General features: G+C 41.8%; 1 protein-coding gene across 6 annotated transcripts in view; it reads right to left on the bottom strand.

The window, feature by feature from the left end:
* Window positions 1-24,531, bottom strand: part of Tox3 (TOX high mobility group box family member 3) — a 106,632-nt gene that overhangs the window by 5,614 nt on the left and 76,487 nt on the right. For 4 of the 6 annotated variants that reach the window (XM_076571732.1, XM_076571731.1, XM_076571729.1 and 1 more), the window contains exons 4-7: window positions 12,535-12,804; window positions 8,309-8,536; window positions 6,953-7,033; window positions 2,547-3,284 (exon numbers count right to left, since the gene is read on the bottom strand). In XM_076571732.1, the coding sequence (XP_076427847.1) occupies window positions 2,547-3,284; window positions 6,953-7,033; window positions 8,309-8,536; window positions 12,535-12,804 (1,317 nt within the window). Of the gene's footprint in view, window positions 1-1,281; window positions 3,285-6,952; window positions 7,034-8,308; window positions 8,537-12,534; window positions 12,805-24,531 lie in introns of those variants that run through there. The other 2 variants (XM_042277336.2, XM_042277338.2) reach the window with 1 other exon arrangement.

The raw sequence follows: 24,531 nt of genomic DNA, 5'->3' as shown, positions 1-24,531 counted from the left end.
ACAACACCTGCCTCTAACGGCACACAGTCGCAAACAGACCTCACTTGCAATTAAGCCTCATCACTAGTGACATTTTCTTCCCCAGCAATACTTCATGGGTTTTCAAAATGACAATTATAGAACTAAGACACAATTACTGTCACATGGAGTTTAGCAATTAATTTTGAAGACATTTGTCTAAAGGTCCCACCACAGAGTATCAAATGGTTCTTATTGCCATGTAACGTTCGTTTCCATTCACAGAGGCCCTCTGAGCGAGCACTGGCTGGCTCCTGATGGGTCTGCGGCAGGCAGCTCACTGCTTTGCGGAGCACAGTTGGCCCCTTGTAGATGTGGTTAGGCATCTTTCTAAGACTGTTTGAACACTGATACCTGTCAACTAATACATCTTATGAAAAGCTCCAATTTAGACATAAATTTTTCTACAGCAAGAAGCCTATAAATTTATAATCAGAATCTCTCGCTGTTCAATATTTGTACATAATACAGAGTATGAGAGGATTATGAAATATTGAAAGCAAAATTCATTATTCATAACCCACAACATACAGTAAATATTCTTTGAAGTACAACAACTTTAAGGAATCCATATCCTATTTTTTTTTTTTTTTTGAGTGTCTTGCATGCAGTAGTAAGGGACGCTGACATGCACACCCTTACTCCTTTCAGATTAGGATTCTAGTCAGGGTTGACACTTGCTGTTTTTAATTTTCATTTTATCATAAGCAGTTTAAGACTGTTGCCAGTGGTAATTTGCAATTTTTATCAAGACCTCTTCATTACAGCTCCTGACAGGACAGATGCTGTAATTAATCATGCAAGACAACCGGGGATCATGGTCACACAGCTCTCAAAGGGAAGCCACCACAGAGCAGAAAAGGGGGGGGGGGGTGGATTGGGCACTGAAATTCTTACTTTGGCCTCAAAATTAGGACCCACCATTTATTTTAATCGAAATAATAACCCAATGGCAGCCAGTCTAGCCCTGAGCCGAAGACAATTACTTTTTGCCTTACATAAATATATTTGTATCTTACCTGTATTTTATTTGTAAATAACTTGTGTCACATTTGTATCATAACAAATAGATAATTACAAAACAAACAAACAAAAACCCCAAACATTTCCCATCTCTTTTCAGGGCCCTGCTATCTGGCTGTAAAATCCAAGTTCTCGGTCATGAATATTGTGTTCCCGGTTGAAAAGGGAGGACGATGCTCAGCTCAAGCAGGCCTGGCCGGGGCCATGTTCCCCATCTCAACGTAGTCAAGGGACCAAAGGTAAAATTTGACATTCCATTTTATTTGAAAAGTGAACAGTGTCCTTGCCCTTGCATCAAAATACAGTCCACAGATTTTACTGAAATGTGTTTATTCTATAGCAAGATAAAAGCATTTTTGTTTTAGTTAAGCAAAATACAAACAACTTAATTGCTGCTATCATAACTCATAAAAAAGTATAAAACAGCATAAAAACACAATAAGCAATGAGGCAATGGATGGTTTATGTCACCAGTGTTTACGTTAAAGCCTGGTTTAGGAAAACTTTACAACACATGATATGAAACTTACAACTTGGAAAGAAAATATTTACATTGATTATTTCGGATGTAGTGTGCCTTTTAAATATTCAATATTCTACCGGTATTACATCATAATAAAAACTCTTGCTTTTTCTTTTTAAATCTTAACTTTCGTAATAACTGTTTCATTTAAGTGCATTTCCCTTTTAAAAATACAGTGTTTTTATTTTTCGAAACTTGTCACTCAAAACACGTAATATAGTATTCACAACTCTTCTAATTGGAATGAACATAATGGGCTAACAGTGGCCATAGATATTGTCACAACATATACTGTGGTTTGATTCAGAAGTCATGGATACAAAGTAGAAGTAAGCAAATAAGTCAATAACTGAATCTAATCACTTGCTTTTTCTTTCTTTTTTTCTGGAGAGATTTAGAAAAAAAATAAGAGCTTTGGCAAAAGTCTGTGATTTACATTAATTTTTTTCATGACAAAAAATGCCATCAACTATTCACATCATACAAATGTTTGTATGAAACTGGATCTTCATATTTCAGGTAGTTACAACTGTGCTTTGTACTTAGTGTTTATTTTAGGGCTTCAGAAGTTCAAACAGCCTGGGAGTGTGGTTCACTCACTTCTGGAGAAATAAGGCCATTTTTTTTCCTATGACTTGGAAAGGCCAGTTTACAGTCATCCATATGTCCCAGGATTCATTACACGGTTTGATTCACATATTGTAGGTATAGCCTGAATAAATAAAAAAGGCAGCACATGACAGAGCGCAGCTTCCTTGTTTAAAAACAAAGTGATGTATAGTCAGCTAAAAGACGCTTCCCAGCTACACTGCAGTTCTTATTGCCTATCTAATAGACACTTGAGAGGACCGTTTTGATCTGTTACACACTGCTGCATAACGAGAGCCAACTTACAAGTTCCAGTCCGCACGCCTTCCCTCCTACGCCTCTCTCCTTGGTGCACTCCAATCCGAGTGCCTCATGCACCTTAGAAAATACTGACCTGCGGTAATACTTGAGTCTGTGTCTGGGACTGGATTTGAGGCTGGTGCTGCTGAGAGGCTGGCTGAGGGCTGCCGATGGCAGGAATGGGGGATGTGATCTGGGAGGTGACTGGGGAGTGCTGCCGGGGAGAAGGCTGAGACTGGTGCTGCATGTGCTGCAGTTGCTGCAGCTGAAGATGCTGCTGCAGCTGCTGCTGCAGCTGCTGTTGGTTGATCTGTTGCTGGAGATGCTGCTGTTGCTGCTGCTGCAGGTGCTGCTGCATGTGGTGCTGGAAATGCTGCTGTTGCATCTGCTGCTGAATTTGCTGATGCATTTGGTGCTGCTGCAACTGCTGCTGCTGCATCTGCTGCATCTGCTGCTGTTGCTGCTGCTGCTGCTGCTGTTGCTGCAGCTGCAGCTGATGCTGCTGGGTTTGCACCGAAGGGCTCACCTGGGTGGAGGCTGCTGAGCCAACCATGGCCGTCCCCATGGAGCTTATCAGTGGAGCCCCAATGTTCGAGGGCATGTTGGCTGCGATGGTGACTGATGTGACAATCTGGCTCATGGGTAGTCTCATGGTTAAGGGCTTGGGAGCGATGGACCTAGGGAGCGACTGTGGGAGAGTCTGAGGTGAGGCTGGGACTGTCCCATGTTGAGACAGTGGTGTGTTCAGAAGGAGGGATGATGTCAGATTGGTTGATGCCAGAGTCTGCTGGACAGAACGGATGGTCTGGGCTTCTGCTGATTCAGCAGCAGCCTGCACAGAGAGGAATAAAGTTCCGGAAAGTTATAATCTACAAATAGATACTATACACACTGCCTCAGAAAACAACCACCACCATTCATACTGCCCCCACGGCCTTCATCATGCGATTGTTTAAGCGCTTCCTGAAGGCAGAGTCAAATCTGCTCCGCTCCACAGTGAGTCTGGGCTGGTGTGGTGCCTTAAGGGATGGCCCAGCCTCCCACTCACTCTCTCTACCTAGAGCCATCCCAGAAAGACAGATCTGGGGCCCTGCCTCACTCAGGAGCCAGCTGCATACCAACTGCAGGTATATGCTACTCCATCAGTCAGACGGAAGAGCAGGGCTCTATCGGAAACCAGTCAGCTACCTGGCTTTCTCTGATAAAGCTTATCTTTGTATGTCACCGGGGTTTGTGACTGGTTGTTACACAGCATTAACTGGGGTAAAGGATAACTGACATGCATTTTAAAAGCAACAGTACTTCATCATTTTGAACATGCTAGCTTCCCTTCTGAAGCAACATTGTGGAAGACAGTGGATTACAGCTCTACCAATGCACATCTCCAGACCTCCGAGCATGTGCAGTCACTCAGGAAGCTCTCAGTTCTGCTTCTACAACATGGCATCACGTGCCAATGAACTTGTATATACGCTCTGATGTGAGAGTTAACTCATGCACCATTCATTCAGAACTATATCCAGTAACAAATCCCACCCGACACTGAATTGCTGGAAAACGTCAAAACCCCGTTTGCATAACTGTTTACCAGAGTAGCCACTGAAACATAAGGAAAACATAACTACATTCTTCAAAGACACCGGATGGAAGCCACTCATGACCTTAGAAGTGTTTCGGGTTTAACAACTATTTTCAAAGACCCCCCCAGAATTCACTGATGAAGCCATAGATGAAGAGAGAGCATTAAAACTTCATACAATGCAATAACCCATTAAATAATGTTGGTAGAGCAATTCTATTTTGTGACCAAAACACACAATTCTGCAAAAATTTCTTTTACACATGCAAAAGCGGTTGGAATGTTTCACCTTAGAGACAGTCTCACCCTTCACTTTTCATAAAATCGCTATTTTTCTACTTTGTTTGCTTGACTGTTTTTGGTGGTGTTAGTGGAACCGAGGGCCTCCTACGTGCTAGGCAAGTACACCACCACTGAGCTCTCTCTCCAAGCTTTGGGTTGGTTCTTAGAGGTGGGGGAGGGGTAGCAGAGGCCACTACGGTGCGATCAAGTATCATGAGATATCTTTAATGATGTTAAATATTTACTTCTGCATTTTTATGACTCAGAATTATAAAATTCTGCTACTGAAGAAACCTGAAAAAGGCTTCATGCAGAGCCACCCGGTCTATCTGATGGCTCTGGTTCAACCCACCATTGCGAAGCAACACACTTCCATGGGCAATGTTCTCTTGTCTAAAAACCCAATGTAACTGTCGCTGGAGGGTCCTAGTCTAAAGGCTTAGGGGAGACAATGCTATAGATATGCAAAAGTATCTTCAGACTTTATTAGAGGACTCACAGTTCCGTAATATAACGCTCATGTACTCTAATATTTAAAAATCACCAGGCTAGTTTTAAGGAGGAAACTAGATGGCAGCTGTCTGCTGACCCTGGTCAGTGGCATCAGAGTCCTAAGGTGGCACTTCAGTGGTAAATGAAGCTGGACTAGTCGCTGTGGAGGTGCCTGCCAGGTTGATGTGCTGAAAACCTAATGGTATGCTTCTATTCACTTCTCTGAAGATTTAAATTCAGTAGACTGTGGAGTTACAGGTTGGGGTGGAAGGCCTGGGCTCTGCAGAGAGGCACACATTGTATGGGAATATGATGCAGGCCTATTGCCAGTCTCTTTCACTGTGGCCCTTATATTCAAAGCTCAGATCTCATGCCTCCAAATTCTCATGAACCAGATTCTCTTAATTACTCTAACAGGATTTGGTTTGTATCCATCCTCACCATGAAGGCAAGTCTGAGAGTCTTCAACTGGTCATCTTAACTTTTGGAACCCTAAACAGACCCAGTTCTTCAGAAGCATGGTATAGCAGCCACCCTGTACCACTGGATGCTGCCTCGTGGGAGGTCACTGTATCACTGACTACTCCACTCTTCGGGTCCAGGTTGAAATTCTTCTAAACTCATACCTCAACTATTACTTTAGTTCTTTTCCAAGTACCTAAATATAAATTCTAGGTCCCTGTGAACATCATTTACCAAATTTAAGACAGTAAACAGTTTTTTTAAAATGGGTCCTTTTGAAATTCTGTCTTTTAGGTGAAGGGTCATTAGAGCATATTTGGAAACTGTTGGGAATCCTGATTCTAGTCCCAATAGTGTAAGTAAGTTATCCCTTCTAGGTCGGTCACAGACTGCAGGATCCTAGCTGTGCTGCTATGTCCCTTTCAGGTAGTGGTTCTTGGTTTAAATTCATACATGGTCACTTGCTGACACTCTCACTCCCCAGGGTCACCTATCCTTGCCTCTGGGTACCCCTAAGGCAGACTGGTCCACTTGAGAAGCACACACTGCTGCTCTCCCCAAGGCTCCCACCTATTCATCAACGACACCTCTATGTGGTTGTGTATACAATGCCCACAGCCCACAGAACCTACTTTCCATTCACTGTACATCTGAGTTCAGACTCAGTGTATCTGCCAGGGCGCATCTTCCCGAATCTCGGAAAATGGGTTCTGCTCCTGCCCTGATAAGTGTTTCCTTTAATGAAGTGGGAAGTGTCCCGAGAGCTGTCACCAAAGGCAGGAGGCCCTCTGTTGATCGGATTCAGCAGAGCTGCCAGTGGTGGATCGTCATACGAAGAAGAAAACAACTCAGGTGAACAAGAGAAGAAAGGGACGAAGCCCTTGCAGTGTGGCTTTGAGGCCGTGTGGACTCGAGATAACAATACCGATGAAATGGCATTGGCTTCTCAGAAGAGAGGAGTCCGCTGCAAAAACCTACTAGTCCGAATTATTCACCCCAGAGCCCATCTAAATTCTAGAAAGGCAAAACACCTCAGTAACTAATTGGTAAATTAATACAGGAGCTTAGCTCTGGTGGTGGGGCTCGGCAGTAGAGTGCTTGGCGTGTGTGAGGCTCCAGGTTCAGTCACTAGGACGCCATAGAGATGGATGGATAGAGTACCCATTCCCTTTGGATCAAGGGAATAACGACCTAGAGAAGAGCTGCTCTGGAATATTAATGCCTTTTAAAATACATCACTGTATATTCTATGTATAATGCATATACTTTGTGTCTTAGTACTTGGAACAGGATTTATTTTAAATAATCATGAGACTTATTTATTTATATGATGTGAAACAACTGGTCAAAAATGCACCACTGATGATTACAATAATGTAACCACCAGAGAACTTACGGTATGTTCAGAAATGCCTGACAAGCACACCTCTAGCCTCAAACTGAAGACATTAACCCAGATCCAACTCCTGACATGCGCAAAGAACAAGGGGCTATTTAAAATATATCTATATGGCTACAAACGCAAATAGAACAGCAAGTCCATTAGCAGTAGTTCAGCCTCGGCAGCTTACAGAAGCCCCAACTGTCCACACTATCAGGTGAGTAGTGGCTAATGGAGTGCTCGTAGGGAGCCGCACGGAAGTTCCCAGCACCCGAGGATGACTCCCACGCTGCAGCAGGCTTACCTTAGAAACGAGGCTGGCCCGGTAGGCAGCCAGGGCCTTCAAGTATTCTTTCTTGGCAGCTTCTGTTTTCCTTTTATATACCTATTAAAATAAGACCACAATTAGCACCACCCTCAGGCTATAAATTCTTCACTATAAAACTGCTGCACAAATTAGGTCACATAAACAAAACTCACCTAAAACCTGGTCCCCCTGGCTTTGGTTTTTTAAATGTTACACACACACACACACACACACACACACACACACACACACACACGCGCGCGCGCGCGCGCACACACAATTAGACAAAAGAGAAAATATGGAGCGATTTCAATCCTAGGCTTCTTTTGGAGAAAAAAGGAGAAGTGGAAGTCATAAATAATAAGAGATGGGAGATTGGCATATGAAGATAAGGGAAGAACCTAAGCACTGGTGCATTGCACAAGATTTGGGCTTCATTTTTCTTAAACACTCTGATGGCTAGCTGTTAGAACAAAGTAAAACCCTCTTTCCAGAATATGTTAAGAATATGTTAAGTTTGGGGTACAGTTTTCTAAGTTCCGTAGAACTGCATTTTGGGAACAGAAATCAGTGTGCTGTGTATGGTAAGACGCTCATGGCAAGCCAACAGGCGCATTCAACAATTGCACCGCCATCCCAGTGAACAAGCTTCCAGAATGAGTTCCTGATGTGCATCTCTCCAGTCCTCCCTTCTGAAGCAATCATTCTGTTTTAGCACTGATAGGGTCTGTTCTTCCACAGATATATAAAACTATTAAAGGTAGTTGGAGTTTTATGCAAGCAGGGGAGGACCAACTCCAAAGGAGCCGTTCTTCCCTTCATTTGTGCTGAGGAGTTGAGAGCGGCCCCCGAGGAAATATCTCCCACCAGCATGGCTAATCTCGGAATACCTCTCACACTACCTAGTTTTAAAATGAACTTGGAATAAAATTTCAAATGCCCAGTGACAATAATGAGACATGCAGAGGCAGCTTCAAAGTTTGGAGACACACCAGGATAGCACAAGGGTTCAGAAAGATGATCAATGGAAAAGCACGCAGGATGGATCTAATCCCTTTGTAGGGCCCTTTCTGAACAAAGGGGAAAATTCCACATTATTTAAAATGAAAAGATTATCATCAAAAGTTTATGCTTGCAGGCTACTGCCCAGATTTCTTCCAAGTCTCCTGTGAACCAATTTTGAACATGTACCCATAAGTTGACTAGAAATCAATACGAGTTGTTCGGGTTTATTTATGTATGTTTTAATTCCATAGCTTAGACGAATGGGCTTTCTTAAGAAGCAATCATATTAGATATAAGAATATTCTGGTAGCTTTTTAAATACTTGTCTAAGATAGATGCTTGTCTTACCTGCTTTTGCTCCTCTCCAAGACTGTCCCACATAGATGCTACAATTTTGGAGACCTCTCCAAAGGTTGCATTGGGGTTTTGACCTTTAATTGCAGCCTGTGTGTCTCTGAAAAACAGGGCATATGCTGACACTGGCTTCTGAGGCTCATTGGGATCTTTCTTTTTCTTTTTCTTTGGAGTCTTGGGCTTCTTGCCAGAATCTGGGGCCGTTCTTTTCTCTCCAATGGCCTGCAAAGCAGGAAGAAAATTCACCGCCTAGAATGAACTTGCAGAGAATGCAGCAAGGCTTCCTCCAAGCCACAGTCCCTCTTTGAAGGTTTTGTTAAGGATCATCAACAGATGAATCGCCACCAAAAGCGGGGGAGGGGCAAACTTGCTTAGAGTTAACTGGACAGCAGAGATTAGCATTTAGAACACTGATTAATGAGACCCGGAAGTAGCTTTGGTATATTCGCAACATATGCTTTCCATGGCAATTATGAGTAATGAAAGCCAGAACACTACACCAGGCTACGCTATCTATATACAATGCTGCACACGCACACATGAGCCCAGCAGTTCAGAGGCAGAGGGTTTAGAAGGAAAACCTAATAACATTTTGGATGGGGATCATATTCCGGTATTTTAAACAAGGTCCCCCGCCGCAGTTACACGCCATCTGTATGAGTGGTCAGAATTGATTTTTGTATGGCTGATTTTTTTTTTTTTTTACAAGAAGGTTGCTGTGCTAATGAGCCTCTGGAAGTGCAAACAGAAATTAGCTGTAATCACTACACTTGCACAAGAAAGGAAAGGTCACCTTTATTTCCTAAAATAATAACTTTCTAAAGGACAAGATACCGAGAAATATAAAAATGTCAAAACCACTTTAACTGGAGACAGAAAAGAAATAAATGCTCATCGTAACATTAACAGCCTGTAAAAGAACACCAGCTGATACTTAAAGTCACCAAGACTAAGGGAGAAAGCTACAGAAAGCTATTCATTACACAGGGTAAGTGATTCTGAATGCAACAGCTCTGCAGAGAGACATGGTCCCTGTATAGACTCTAAGTCAGAACTTCCCTACATATGATCCGGGCAGACATCCAAATTGACACAGCCACACTTCCTATTCATTTGCTGCTGCCACTTGATGCTTATTTACTAGTTTGTTTATTTTTAGTTTATGTGTATGGGTGTTGTGCAAGCATGTATGCTTATACACTACATGCATACACTGCACATGGTAGCCAGAAGAGGGCACCAGATCCCTGGAATGGAGTTACAGAAGGTTGTGAGTAGTCATGTGGGTGCTGAGAACCGAACCTGGGTCCTCTGCAAGAGCGGCCAGTGCTCTTGACCACCAAGCCTTTTCTGCTGGCTCTATCACCTGCTTTTGATTGGCCACATTGTCATCATAGGGATTCCTATCAGAGAAGGATGGCAAATGACTCACCAACCTCAGCTTTCTCTGGCCTAGATTACAGTACAAGCACACTGAAGATACTTGTCTGTGGTTTTATTTTCATCAAGAATCCTCAAGCGTTTGGAAAAATCAGTTTAAAAGCCAGACTTTAAAAGCCAGGCCCAATGAACAATAATTGACCCAAGTTACTAACAGATTAGATTTTAATGATCTTGAATCTTAATTCAAATATTGCTAGAGTTTTAAAACTTTCTAAATGGGGGTCATTTGGAATTTAATCCAATTACTAAAAAATTCTTAGGGAGGAACATAATAAGCAGTAACTTTTCTTGAGAACACTGAATATTTGAACCTTTGGGAACCACTGGCTGCCTTCCAGATCGCACTGTTTTTAAGTGACAGCCACATCTACAAAACCTACAAATGGACTCACTTCCTTTCCTACTAAAAGACCAGTCTTCATAACTTCCGCAGTTAATTTGATAATTCTGTAGACACCACAGTCTTTTTTCTAAGTTTTCAGAATAAGCAAGACTTGTTTAATTCTACCCAATGACCTAAGGCTTGATGGGGAACCAGACACCTTTCAGTTAGACATTTTATGGAAGCCAGGTTCACTCTCAATGCAACAAGGACAAAGCAATACAGCTTCAAGTGGAGTCCAAGTCTGGCAGTGCTGGTGCTAACGGTATGTTTATTTCCCATGCAGCTCTTCTTCAGTAAGGAGAGCTGGATCATGTCCTCTGTAAAGCCATATTCAAAAGTCAGCAAGTTCTGAGGCCACTCTTGGCAAAGTACAATTTGTCCTAACCATTATTACTTTTTCAGACTAAACTAGAAACAAATTCCACAGTTTAAACAACAGATCAGGATACAGGCTCTTGAAAAACAAAACAAAACAAACAAACAAAAAATGGTTAACACTTTTAGTAGCTGACTTCAAAAGGTTGAGAATGCTAGAAAAATATCTTCAACAAAAATAGTTATATAATCATTATTTTAATCCTCCTTTCTCAGATAATTGGTTTAAAATGTAACAAACTGGATTCTTGGTCTTCGCAAAAACCTAGACTCTCACTTAAAGTGGAGTAAGGCAGGGAGGAGGGGTCTTATGGACAATTTCTGTTTGACACAGGACCCGAGTGCAGTCAAGTGGAGAGAAGGATTCCAGCCGGATCTGAAAAGTCATAGCTAGCTACGCAGCAACAGCCTGGGCCTCTCTTCCTTCACCACAGGCAAGTCTCCATGAGAAAGGCTATCACTAACTCCGCATTGGTCAGCTCTGTGCCCAGCTGGGTGCTGACCAGACACCGTACAACCAAACACTCCGCTTTAAATCCCCTTGCCTTCTGCAACATCATTCCAGCCTCTCTCTTTTCCTCATCTCTCATCTCTTCTTCCCTTTGCTAGCTAAGATAATGATGTGCAGAGTTCTGGCCATGACTATGACTCATTCCTTACATCGTCTTACACATGGTCCCAGACACCAAAGTTCCAGTTCCAAAGGGCTTGAGGTCCAGTCTCAAATGCCAGCACCTCAAACTCCCCCCACTACAGGCCAAACCCATCCATGCTGGCTCTCAAGCCAAAATCCACTCTATCCTTTCCACTGTACCACCATATCTTAGTGATACACCCTCCTCAGCACCCCTCATTAACCTGGTATTCCATGCCCTTCTTTCCTCAGATAAAAATAAACAAGCCATCATGGCAGTCTCTTCTAATCCATCTCCTTCTCTCTTGACCCTCCCTGTGTACTCTTTTCTACGGAAGGCCAAAGGGCTTCTTCTAAAGCATCAGTCTGATGATGTCATCCCTGCATACAAATGATCAGTCCTCAGTTACCAACAGAAGACCACACCACACACCCAAGCCATTTCTTCTACTTCTGCCCCCACTGAATCAAACTTCATGACACTCATAAATGGAGACACACTTCTCACTGCTCCTCATTCTTCCCTGAACTAGAACGCTAGCCCCTCTCTTCTGCCTCACAAACTTTTACGCATCCTCTCAGACCTAATTCAAATACAACCTTCTCAATAAAGTCTTCCTTAATCCACTCTCCCGAGCAGAAGGGACTGTAATCTCTGCATACTAGTGGCATCAATTATGTCACTGCTCACACCTGGAACTAGTCGTAACACTGGCATTCACCACCCCGGCTTCTTAGAAACCTTTGTCCCACTAAACCCAAGAGAACTGACAAGCATAGAATAGGTCCAGAACATACCATCAGTAAAAGCATAATGAGTAATCACACATAATGTGTACATCACAGTGCTCATTTTCATTAAAGTTACCCATCTGGGCATTCAGAAAAGCCACATCTGCAATCTATGTGTATTCAGAAGTGCATTCTCCAGGACAAAAGCAAAGGCATAGAATAATTCAAACCCAACCAAGTGTCCATCACTGAGAAAGAGCACTTCTGAAAATGCGGCCAGCCAACAAAGGGAGGAAATGTGCTCATATCAGCAACAGAACCCGAGCTTTCGAATTTCTGAAGTGTCTAGAATATTTGGAAACCTAGTATAGGCCTTTCCATTTGCAGACTGGGACAGTTAAGCCTCAAGACTTAAGGGATTTGCCTAACGTCTTACAGCTCTTGGAGACCTGATCTCTCAACTTCCACTTCAGCACCCTTTCACCAAAAATTGTGTGTGAAGAAAAAAAAAAATTTAAACCACCATCAACTGGAAGGTTTCTCCAAATCCATGAAGAAAAAAGGAGGTGATGCCATGAATGTGATCCATAACATGAGCAGGTACTGGCCCAGCTGTCTGCTAGGCTCCATACTAGGTCACCTCCAACTTACCCTGTTTGCCTCATCAGCATCCTCTTCGTTGATGGAGCTGGAAGGGGAGGGAGTGGCTGACTTGCTTGCTGGAGGTGAAGGGGATGTGTGGGGCACACTGGCCCCTCCCAGATTCAGGCCCAGCTGTGCACTGAGCTGAGACTGGTTGATGGTGGTCAGCTGGGCAGGAGGCATGATCCCAGAGCGAGCAGCATCGGACATATGGACAATTGACCTCATGATCAAGGAGGGATCCTGGCGGTACTGTGACACTTGAGTGTGGCTCTGATCCTACAATGATAAGAGCGGAGGGGAAAGAAGTTGAGTTTCCCCAAATAGCAATGAACTTGCAGGGTCAGTGACTCTGTAGGTGGGTCAGAGCCTTTGCAGCTCTGACAAGACATTTAGATGTACACCACGAAGATGAAAGGCCAGAAACACAAAATGCAAAGATGCAACCCAGCTGTCTTGCTGTAGGACGGTCCTTGGATCACTTTTCTTAAAACACGATCTTACAAAGGAGACCAACCCTTTAGGGGTTCACCAATGAGTCTGTGTCCTTCTCATACTCAGCACTGGTTCCATGACCCTCTAGCCCCCTGTGTGCGAGGAGGACCCATTCTCTGGTGTACCCTTGTGGAAATGTAAATTCCCAGCGGAGAACGGCCAGAGAGACAGGGAACTATAGCTTCACAGAGCAGATTCTGTCGGCGGTAAAGAATCCTTTCCATGCAGCCGTGCGCCAACCAGGGTCATCCTGATTCTGAAGGACACCGCCAAGGGCACCTGGAAGTCATTCAGTGTCTTGGCTCCCACACCGGTGCTTTCATTTAAGCCCACTTTGTTTTTGTTTTCTTTTGCTGAACCCACCATGATTTAATGTCATAATACTTCTAAAAATATTTAATAATAGCAGGTGGGGACTTCCCCATCAGCATTAGTTTTCTGTGAAAATGATTTCCCTGACTTCAGAAGTAGCCTGCCTTGTTTGGGGAGTTATATAAAGCCATTAAGGCTATTACTGCCTCCTTCTCTTTCCTTCCTTTTTAATACCAAAGAAGGCAAAATAAAGACAAGCCTTCCCAGCCACTTCTTTCAGACTTGTCATTTGCAGGGAGTCTGTGATTTGACTAAAACCTAATTCTCTTGATTCCAGGTGACCTGGAATCTCATTTTATAAACCAAGTTAAGGATTCACTGTCCCTTTTTGGAGTCTTTCTGGTAAGGCCTTTTTTGTTCTTTTAAAATACGCAGAACTGTCAATATCGACATTGAGCTTTCTCAATTACATAGTCTTCCTGCCACTAAGCAAGCAGCCATGGCATAGAAAACTGGCTGTATAAACGATGACCTCACCATGCTACGAAGCGTTGGGAAGCTTTTAAAGCAGCGGGTTAGACGGGTGTGTGCTGACCTAAGGCTGGATCTCTCAATTGTGGCTCTACCGACACATTGGACCAGATAACTGGAGGCGTGGTCTGTGGCCTCTGGGTTCTGTGGAACCTCTGCAGCATCCTAAGCCTCCACCCACTAGAACTAAGCAGCCTCCCTTAATGCTTTTGGAGTACAACATCACTTCCGTGTGGTGACTACTAAGCTAGAGTGACATCTGGGATGGGAAAAGATAAACTGGGGGGGAACTGTGGGGAAAAGTCCCTTTTTATTTCTTAAAAAGTGACCTTTACTGTTAATAATGGTCACATTATAGGAGATTGGATTAGAGCAACCAGAAAGGTTCTTAACTTCTTCACATGAATATAAAATAAGTATATAAATATAAAACACAACAAACAGACAAACAAAACAAGTCAAAACGAGAACACCACTCAGGCAAAACCAAACAGAACAAAAGAGGGTTAAATCACAGTAACACTGGAGTTTTAATAGTTTTTGTTTTGTTTTGTTTGAAACAAGATCTCATGTAGCCCAGGATGTCTTTAAATGTAGCCAAGGCTGGCTCTGAACTCCTGATTTTGTTTCTTTTTATTTGAAACAGGGTCTCATGCAGTCCAGGCTAACCTCAAAAATCACTATGTAGCCAAGGCTAGCCCTGAATGTCTAATTCTTGACTCAATCTTCAAAGTGTTGGGATTACTGGGCATTTCTCCCTTCAGAAACCCTGTTCTTCATGTTCTTTTGAGGCACCACCATTGTTCCCTTACTTCTAGTCTCAGTAACAGGTAATTGATTCATGCTATTTTAACTGCCCTGCCCATATGTCTTACGGGATGCTTTCTTAATCTTTTCAGCAAACTTACGCCTGGAAGTTTTAAAGTTGGTTTCAAGCAACTTTAAGAGTATACTTAAATACATTTAATTTTGACTGAGTAATAATACCTCAGTTAACTGGCATGGCCACATTAACTAAGTCTGATTATGAAGCTTCATCCTCCAAAGAGGAGTCACCTGCCTCTCACTGTTCCAATGCCTGTGAAAATCAGCCCAGACAGATGCTTACTGATTGGCCACCAAAACCAGCATTTGGATGGATTCTCATCATCAGCAAAATGGCAGCCAAGAACCAGGCGCTCCTGACAGAGGCTCCTGGCCACTCATACCTTTACTGCGGAGCTGGCTGCTGGGGGACTGGCAAGGAGCCCTCCATGGGTGTTTCCTAGGTGCTAGAATCTGGGCTAAACTCAGCATGTCTTGTTTCCTAATTTAACCCCCAGTACTGGGTGTTATTACTGTACCAATCCTTAGACAGACATGGGTGAGATCCCGGGCCAATAGTCACCGGCTAGTGACTCTTGTTTAATAGAAAAATGGTGCTCTAATGAGCTATGCTGCCCTAAGGCTGGATGGTGCCAGCAAAAACAAAAGAGAATGGGCCCTGGGCTCTCCACCACCACCATCCATTTGTTTTCTAAACTGAGTCCTCTAATTGTATTTCATTTAAAAAGACAGTGTTCTTCTGCAGTTGGGGAATTATTATGAAGAATATTGGTGGCAAGGCCAAGGCTTTGCCAAAACATAAGTCTTCAAACCCAAGAAGTTGTTGACCCATCCTTCGTATCTCCCACAGGACAAGATACCAAGAACCCTCTGGAATGTATTCAAGGAAACTCCAATTCACAGAATACTCATCAGAATGTGCCAAGATTCCTCATGGCTCACAACCACCCTATCACAGCTTCCTATGTTGGAGGATTATCATATAAGATTAGTGGTCCTAGTGCCTATAGACTATACAATAGACTACAGTGTAGAGGGTCAAGCTTCTGTAGGGCCGCTAATAAGTAACAACTGCTCAGAAGACTTGGAGCCTCATCAAACCCCATCATTTTCTATTAAAAAAGTAATCTTTTAAAGATATCTAGGCTGGGGATGTAGCTCAGTACTAGAGTGCTTATCTACCACAAAACAAAGAAACAAAAGAGTTCTTAGGACTCCCGATTTAAAAAAAAAAAAAAAGTCAGTTCCTTTTAAAAGTTCATTCTGGCACCATTCTGGTGCCCGTTAAAACTAAAAACTAAAAAATCAAATGTGATTCTTGTAAACGTTCACCAGAAATGAGGCTGGTGGATCCTACTTACTGTCACCAAGCTCCGGACACAAGAATTGGTGTGCACTTCTCCAAGAGCTCACAGCTTTGCCCAGGAGGAAAAACATAACAAGGAAATGCAAAACCAAAAACAAAGCCCAAAGAAACATAACCTGGTTTTATAAATCATTTCCTCCCCATAAAACTAGGCCTTGAAAGACTTACCAGTGGTCAACTTATATGAGCAAAATAAGTACTGGGTTGTAAGAGACCTCTGTTAGGAACACGATTTGAATGCCAACAACCTTCACAACATGTATCTATCTATGTACCTATCTATGTATCTATGTACCTATCTATGTATCTATGTATCTATCTATCTGTCTGTCTGTCTGTCTGTCTGTCTGTCTGCTCATTTAGTTTTATGTTGTGGTTCCGGGTTCAAACCTAGGATCTCACTCAGTTTAGGCAAGGGCCCTAGCACCAGGCCATATGTTCACACAGCCCTTGAGAAAAACTCATGTTCCAGGTCGAGGAAACTTCTTGCGCACACTGAGGACGACAGCACAGAGTGTGCTCACAGATGCTGGAGGCAGAATTAGTCAGGAGAGGAGACACCGGCCAGGAGCAGACAGATGGCAATGGGCCAGGGGAGATGAGGCAGGAGGATGGCAGGATTCCTCCTTGACGAAGAGCCCCAAGAGCTAAGGTACAAAGGGAGGCAGAAATCAACAGCGAGGGAGAGGAGCAGAGCATGCCCAACAGAGGTGATGTGTGGAGGTGCAGGGCTCAGAGCAGGATGCAGCAGTGCACAGCAGAGCAGAGGCTGCTAACACTGCCAGAAACAGCACGGCCCTTAGGCTGCGGGCTGGATACTGGCTAGAAAATGACAGATCTGACAGACTGGCTCAGGACATCTGGATGGCAGTGTACAAGGATGGCACTGGACGTTCAATAGTGTGTCTCCTACCTCGTGGAATTATTCATTCCAATAAATGTGAACTGACCGCTCCTCATGGGCAGTCCAATTCCATTAACTTGAGGCATTCTGTATAAATGTTCAGGTAACCACCTCAATCTGTGTTCTGAAGAGAACTTAAGGATTAATATCCAACTGTAGAAGGTCAATAGGGATACTTGGGTCCCTCACAGGAAAGCACTGCTGGCCATCTATAGGCCTGAAGAACCATACATCTATATGGCTCCCAACAAAAGGGTCGCTGCTCTGAGGGGTGCTCCTGCCTATACCTGGTCAAAGGGTCTCTTCATTTTGTAACCAAGAGGCTAACCAATGGCCATTTTGTCAGCAGTCTCAGGTTTTCTCATTTTGTCTGAAACCCTGCCTATTATTAAATATTAAACTTTTAAGTTAATTGCTTTTTAAGATTTTATTTTTATTATTTAAACTGTGCGTGTGTTCGTGTTCGTGTTCGTGTGTGTGTGTGTGTGTGTGTGTGTGTGTTTAGGTATGCACACATGAGTGCAGATACCTGGGCAGGCCAGAAGAGGGCATTGGATCCCCTGGAGCCAGAGTTACAGGCTTTTGTGAGCCACCCAGTGTGGGAGCTGAGAATCAAATTCCAGTCCTTTGCAAGAACGGTAGACAATCTTAACTACTGAGCCATCTCTCCTGACACCAAACCAAACTGTTCAAATGTGGATAATTTTGTATTAGTAAAGAGATGTCTCATCACTAAAATAATAAAAGACTCAGCCCACAGGTGCTGAGCCAAACACCAGATGACTATCAAGAGGAAGAAGTCATAATGTAGGGTCTGTAAACCCTGGGACCTGCCTAAGTTTATGGCCCAAGGTCTGTTTTCACTTATGTACAGACAAAAGAAAGCTGTGAAAGAAGCATTATCTCCCAATAAGATTTTCTCCTTGACTAACCAACACCAAGAGACAAGCGAGAGAACCTTTCTGGCTATGTAAATCCTCACTACACAACCGTGATTGCAAATCACACACAGGACTAGGGTGGGCCAAGGGGAGGGGCCAGGTGGATACAGTGTGCTTTCACTTCCTGAGCCCGGAAAACTCAAATCCCTTCACATTTAAATCTTTTCACATCAGTATTGAGCAGCAATTTATCTTGGTACAAAAAGAAATAATTCCCCTAGTATTTATTTTTCCCAAATGAAACCTATAGACTTTTACATTTATTTTTTCCTTTAAATATTATATATTATTTTTCTATCTTACCTACTTATTAAATAGTGCTTCCTCCCATTTCATCATAGAAGGCATTTTAAATTTCATATGCAAATGTATTTATGTGTCTTCTATCTGCAGTGTCGAGTAAATATTCTCTGTAACAGCTCAACATCGGGTTTTCACACTGGAGGACAGCATCCAATTAAGAAGCAAATAACCCAAATATGAGAGAGTGTGACTAAATAGATTTCCACTGAGCCAGTTTTTAATCAATATTTCCTGAGAACTGGAATAATTAAACAATTATCTGTAATAAATATTACATTGTATTAAAAATACCAGAGTAACTACAAATATGAAATATAGGCCAACAATTTTATGCTCAATTATTTAGTCATGTCCTATAGCAATGTTAAAATTTTATTTATAAATTAACAACAATCAAGCAAACAGTTATGCTCAGCCAGTTATATTTCTAACCCCACAGACCATGAAGCAAATGCCACTAAGCAAGCCAATGAGAATCACAGACTCCTATTTGACTAACTTTATTTTTAAGATTTATTTTTTCTATGTTCAGTTATGTGGGGGGCAGGGAGTATAGGCACATGAGGGCAGGTGCCTGTGGAAGCCAGAGGCTGCCAATCCCCTGGAACTGGAATTAGAGGTGGTTGTGAGCCTTCCAATGTGGACGCAGGGATAGCAGGGGCAAACCCAGATCTTCTGCAAGAGCACTATGAGCTCTTCAGGGCCGAGTCATCTCTCCAGCCCCCATTCCACCAACTTTCCATAGCCACACTGTTCAATTTTACTTAATCACTACTCTCAGGTTTATGATCTCATACATGATCCCAGGTTTACAATTTACCTACAATGAGTTCTATGCAAAACAGTCTCATTTTAATTAACCGTTACTTTGCAAAAATAAAAATTTCCAGTTTGTTATCAAGCACTGGATGGTACGTCGCCGTACCGACTCTGGTCGCCGTGATGCTTCTCTGTGTTAGCTGAGTCAGTGCCTGGCTTATTTCCTTTAATCCTATATTACATTTTAAAGGAGGAATCCCAGCTTTCCAACTGCTTACACTCTAAGTTTCCTTCCCTTCAATTTAGTGCAGCAGTCAAGTAATATAATGAATATTATAAGCCAAGCTTTATAATGAATAAATACACTTTCATTCCTTCAGATACTGAAGAGATGGAATAGCTCCAGACCCAAGGCCAGCCCACAGATGCAGCAGGTTCCTGCCAGCCTGGAGGGGTGGGGTGGTGGAAATCCGGCAAAGGCCACCTACCACAAGATGGCCAAGTGCTGTGACAGTGAGGATCTGAGATAACCAGAGTGATTTTTCCTCTAACACATACTGCGCCATCATTCAGGCTAATTCCGAAATCTGAACTTTATAAAATGGTGCCTCTGCAGTCCCCCAGCACTGATAAAGTCTGGCAACACTCAACGGTGGATGATACAAGCTACAAAGAAGAGACGTGGGAAAAAGTTGACCATGTCACTGTTGAAGAACAGCTCTCTCTAAAACTTACCAATCAAGTCAACTGCCATGCCTGACACTGCACAAGAGCCAACTGCAATGACTAGTTCTGAGCAAATGCCTACTTTTACAGATAACCCTACCTCTGACCTTAAAGGCAGCATTAGCACCCATATGATGAGGGTCAGTGGTATTTACAGGCCAAAAAGAAAGAACGTTTTAAGCACTGGATGGTTCGAAGCTGTCTGCTTCACTGGGAGAGGCAACAGTAGTGCATGTGTGTCTGGTATATTTGGCAGCTGGTCCAACATGGAGTAACAGCTACATGCTAAAAGGTGTCTTTCGTGATAGCCACCTTTAAGCATTCAGACTGTGAGTTTTGATATTATGGTGAGGAGGCACTGATTATTTAAAACAAAACAAAAAAAAACAAAAACAAAAAACAATGTTATAAGCAGTATAATCCATTTCTGGTTATTAATAATCCATAAAGCTTAGTAGGTGCTCCATAAGTTTTTGCTACTGGTTAATGTGCTTTGATTTCATAATTCAGACTTTGTATAGTTGAGGCCTTGTCCACTAAAAGTGAGGGATTTGCTTCTTTTTCATTGTTAACTAACAAGGAAAATGGTTTTGACAGCAGTTCCACTTAAAATACACAGGCACAGCAATCATTCAATCTGTATGAGAACTCGCCAGTCCCCGATGGCTGAACGGTAACCATCCTATGGAATTCAGCAGCCCAGCCTCTGTTGACAATGGCAATGAACATGTTCATAATAATAATAAGGGCTTGTTTTAATAGAACGTTCCACACATTAAACCCATTAATGACCCATGAAATAACTGTTTTATCTGTAACACATTAAGCGACATTACTAAAAACAATGTATTAATTGGTAGTGGGCTATTTCTTTGAATGTAAGTTTTTTTTTTTCCTTTGAAAGTATAAGATAGCAGGGAAATCATTTCATAAAGACAAAAATAACTTAATCAAAATAAGAACCATGCCGACTGTTTGAAGAAAGAAAAACTTGTAAAATAAGCTCAGTAATTTTAGACATGTCATTGCAATGCACCCCCACTTTTCCGATCATAAATGCTATCTACCTGGGTTTCGAGTTAAGCATGTTATTAGCATGTGAAGTGCTCAGACTTCCCGGCCTGAGTCTTCCCACAGCCTTTCTCTCTCACTTGAACAGATTTAGACACTTCACACTCAAATGTGTTTCCTTCACCTCCCCCCATTTCAATTTTCGACCACTATCTTTGATGCCCTACAGTACCTACACAGCATTTTCTACACAGACACAGACACACACACACACACACACACACACACACACACACACACACACACACACACACACACACCGGCGCGCGCTCACTATCACAAATAAATCCAAAGCAACATCAAACACAACACACAGGCCCTCTACACAGGAACTATAATGCAGGCAGAAAATGTGTGTGAATTATCAGTGTGTTTTATAAATTCTCTTTGGGGGGGCATACAAAATATCAAACTAGAGACAATTACTTCACTGTCTGTTTCTCAGATATCAAAGGGAATTTTGAAATTCATCAAAGCTAACCTTCTGTTATGTACAACAGGCTGAGCTGAAAGGAATGTTAACAAGTTCAATTTTCATTCAATCAGCAGTACTGCTCTCCGAAATGTTTCATTGCAGGAAAGAAATAAAAATAATCTATATGGTAATTATGAGAATGAATCCCCCAGTAACTTTCAGCTACATGAAAGGTCAGTTCTATTCAAGATATTTTATCAGCCCCCTGCACATACTCCTGTCCTGTCATTTTAAATCTGAACAGCATTTTATTTTCCCATTTACAGCTACCTGCAGAATTAAGTACTTAAGCCAAATAAGAAAAAAAATAGGAAAAAAAAAAAAGAAAAAGAAATGTTGAATGCTGGCAAAGGCTATAATAGCATAGAGATAAATCGTTCATCTGCTCTCTCTCTCAAGCCTCTGGGGCTGCAGATTTTTCTTCTCCTGGTGCACTGTGGGTATTCAAAACTTGTTCAACATGATTTCATTTCATTTCAGGCACTGCCTGAGAAAACTAAATTACAGAATCAATCATACAGAAGGTCAGAGTGAGACTTCATTACAAGTATTGCATGCTTGCATGAATATCTTTCATTTATGACTGACCCAATATGTCACAATAGCTGTCTAGTAAAAATAATCCACTTTCTGAAATTGATGTACTACTGATGTCGGTGCTACTCAGCAGGCTGGGCAGATTATGGAGAGGTGTTAAAAAAAAAAAAAAACCTTTGGAGCTTCATTGTCGGTTTTCAGAATTGCAATCTTTTGTAGATTAAAATAACTTCCAGATGATCAGCTAAATGGACAATAATGCTTAAAGGTAACAAATTTTTAAGTAAAATCTACTGTTGCTTCCGACCTGCCCAACCACATCCTGTTTTAAAACCTCCGTGCCCACCACAAGCAAATCAAGGTTGTTCTTTGAAGCTCCAAATGCACGGACATTCGATTTTTCAGCAGTTCTCTTTTGAATACCAGAGGGGTATTTGCATACTCTGAAATGCGCATGCTCATCATCGGACTCTTGACTTTCCTCCTTTTCGAGTCAGCTTTCTGTTTTTAAATATAATGGCATAAATTTAAGGAAGATAAACATGTTGTGCTTGTTGCCAGCAATAATGCAGCTAATCAGCACTGTGACAAACCGTCAGTCTTTCTACAGCAAAGCCGACGGAGCTCTGAGAAAAGCTGGTCCGATATGACATAAACAAACTGGCTTTTCTTCTTATGTGATAGGCTTAATTCACCAGAGCAATCCTTCACAGACAGCCATATTCATTTGGATAATAAAACTTGTTACTTGCACAAGGTATGAAATATCCCACATGCACTTGGACGCTGAATGTATGACGGATACAGTATTATTTATTATTTCTGTATTGACCTTCCTACAGAAAATCTCAGAGGAGGCTTCTGTGGAGTATTATGATGTAGCCAGCAACTCAGTACCCGGAGGGAGATAGAGAGGAACCTTGGCATAACCTATTTTTAACCATGCCTCTGGCGATTCTGAATTCAAGTTTACAGGTGAACATGTCAGGAGTCCACAGAACAAAGCCAACGACACATTGTATTCATCATAATTCTGTCCTGGTACATTTTATTTTTCCCAACATTTGTGATTTAAAATCCCATGACATTTTTCAAGGTGAAATTCTACTAGAATTTCCAACAAGATTAGTTTGCTTCAAGCCAAAATAAATAGCATTCGGGTTGAGCGGAACTTCAAACCAGTAACCATAGCCGTGATGAGGTCCGTGTAAACACAAGAGCCTGCACTTAAAGTACTTATACTTGAAAAAAAAAAAAAAAAAAAAGAATCGATGGAATAATTGAACTGCTTTAGTGATTAGCCATACATTACAGAGAAAGCATTAAAAATTGAGTCCTCGATTCCAATGCCAGCCCGGGAAAGCATTGTCTTTAAGTGTATGTGAATATCATAATTATTTTATGATTCCATCTTTAGTTCTTTCCAATATAGTAAATTCAATTGACCATGAAATGAAATTTCATAGTCAAAATGCCTCCTTTACACTTTTTTATAGCAGCAATAACAGTTTTATAGCTTTGAGGCAAGGTAATTCATCAGATGTTTAATTTAAAGGCAGATTCTTATATTACTAATAAATATTTACCAATTTAATAAAGTACACATTTTAGCATATATTATATGGCCTTTTAAGTATTTCTGCAACTTGAATGAGCCTGGCTGAGCATCTATAAATATGGCCAGCCATAGTAAACTCCCTTAGTGACTAAACACCCTTTTTATCTTTATTATTTTTCAAGTACATTACAAGCTAGACCGTAGAGAAAGATAGAATCCTCCATTCCAGTGTCAAAGGAACAAAAATGTAAGAAAGTCCACAGGAAACAATTATTTGTGATGTCAGGGAACATTAATGAATACTTAATGACTATTTCCTGCCTGCTCACTGCATTCTTCTCTGACCAAAAAAAAAAAGTAAACATGAAACCCTTCGTGTTCAGCTCAAACACAAAAGATCAGAGGCAAAGAAAATTATGTTGCTGAAATCCTATTTGGGAAGGTAATCTCGCATTTCAGAAAGCACATTGAATCTTTGCACTGTTAATCCACTACATATTTGCAATCATACGCTGTTATCTGGGGAATTAAAAATGAAACCGATAAACATCACTGGCATGGTCCTAATGCACAGAGAAATATGTAAACAAGCAATAGGATTTGTTTTTGTTATACCAACACATCTGTCTCGTTTTATCAGGGTTTGGGGGTGCGGGAGAGCCCTATAAACTGTTAATCTTGTTTTAAGACAACTGGTTAGTACCTTACCTCCACAGACACAAATGCATTATATACTGTGCTGAAATAAAAAGACACAATCCCAGCAGAAGAGTTTAAAATACTTAAGCAGATTTACTCCGGCGATTGCTGACTATAATTGCACACTAAGAAAAATAGAAATAAAATTATCCCGTTAGTAATCTTTGCTCTCTAGAGTGCCTTATTCAATGTTTGTGACAATAAATAACACAATTAGGTGTATTTCACACAGTAACTCAGGCCGTATTTTCCTCTGCTGGTTACAAGCAGATTCTCCCCTTTCCTCTGTATCACAGTCTGATATTTGATTCAACAGAACAAACCATGTATCATACACATTATGCTCTAATTAAACAAGTTCAAAAAACCTGGGCACCTAAGACGGGCTTCCATATTTCAAGGCTTGCCTGAGTCAGCTCTTACTGCAAGCACACCTCTACACTGAAACAAAGACAAGGGAAGACCAGCTATCTCCAAAGCAGTGAGCAGTCTCCCTAAAGTTCT

The sequence above is a fragment of the Peromyscus maniculatus genome, chromosome 5 (genome assembly GCF_049852395.1).
Source record: "Peromyscus maniculatus bairdii isolate BWxNUB_F1_BW_parent chromosome 5, HU_Pman_BW_mat_3.1, whole genome shotgun sequence".
NCBI classification, from domain to species: domain Eukaryota; kingdom Metazoa; phylum Chordata; class Mammalia; order Rodentia; family Cricetidae; genus Peromyscus; species Peromyscus maniculatus.
This window is presented reverse-complemented; position numbering and strand designations above follow the sequence as displayed.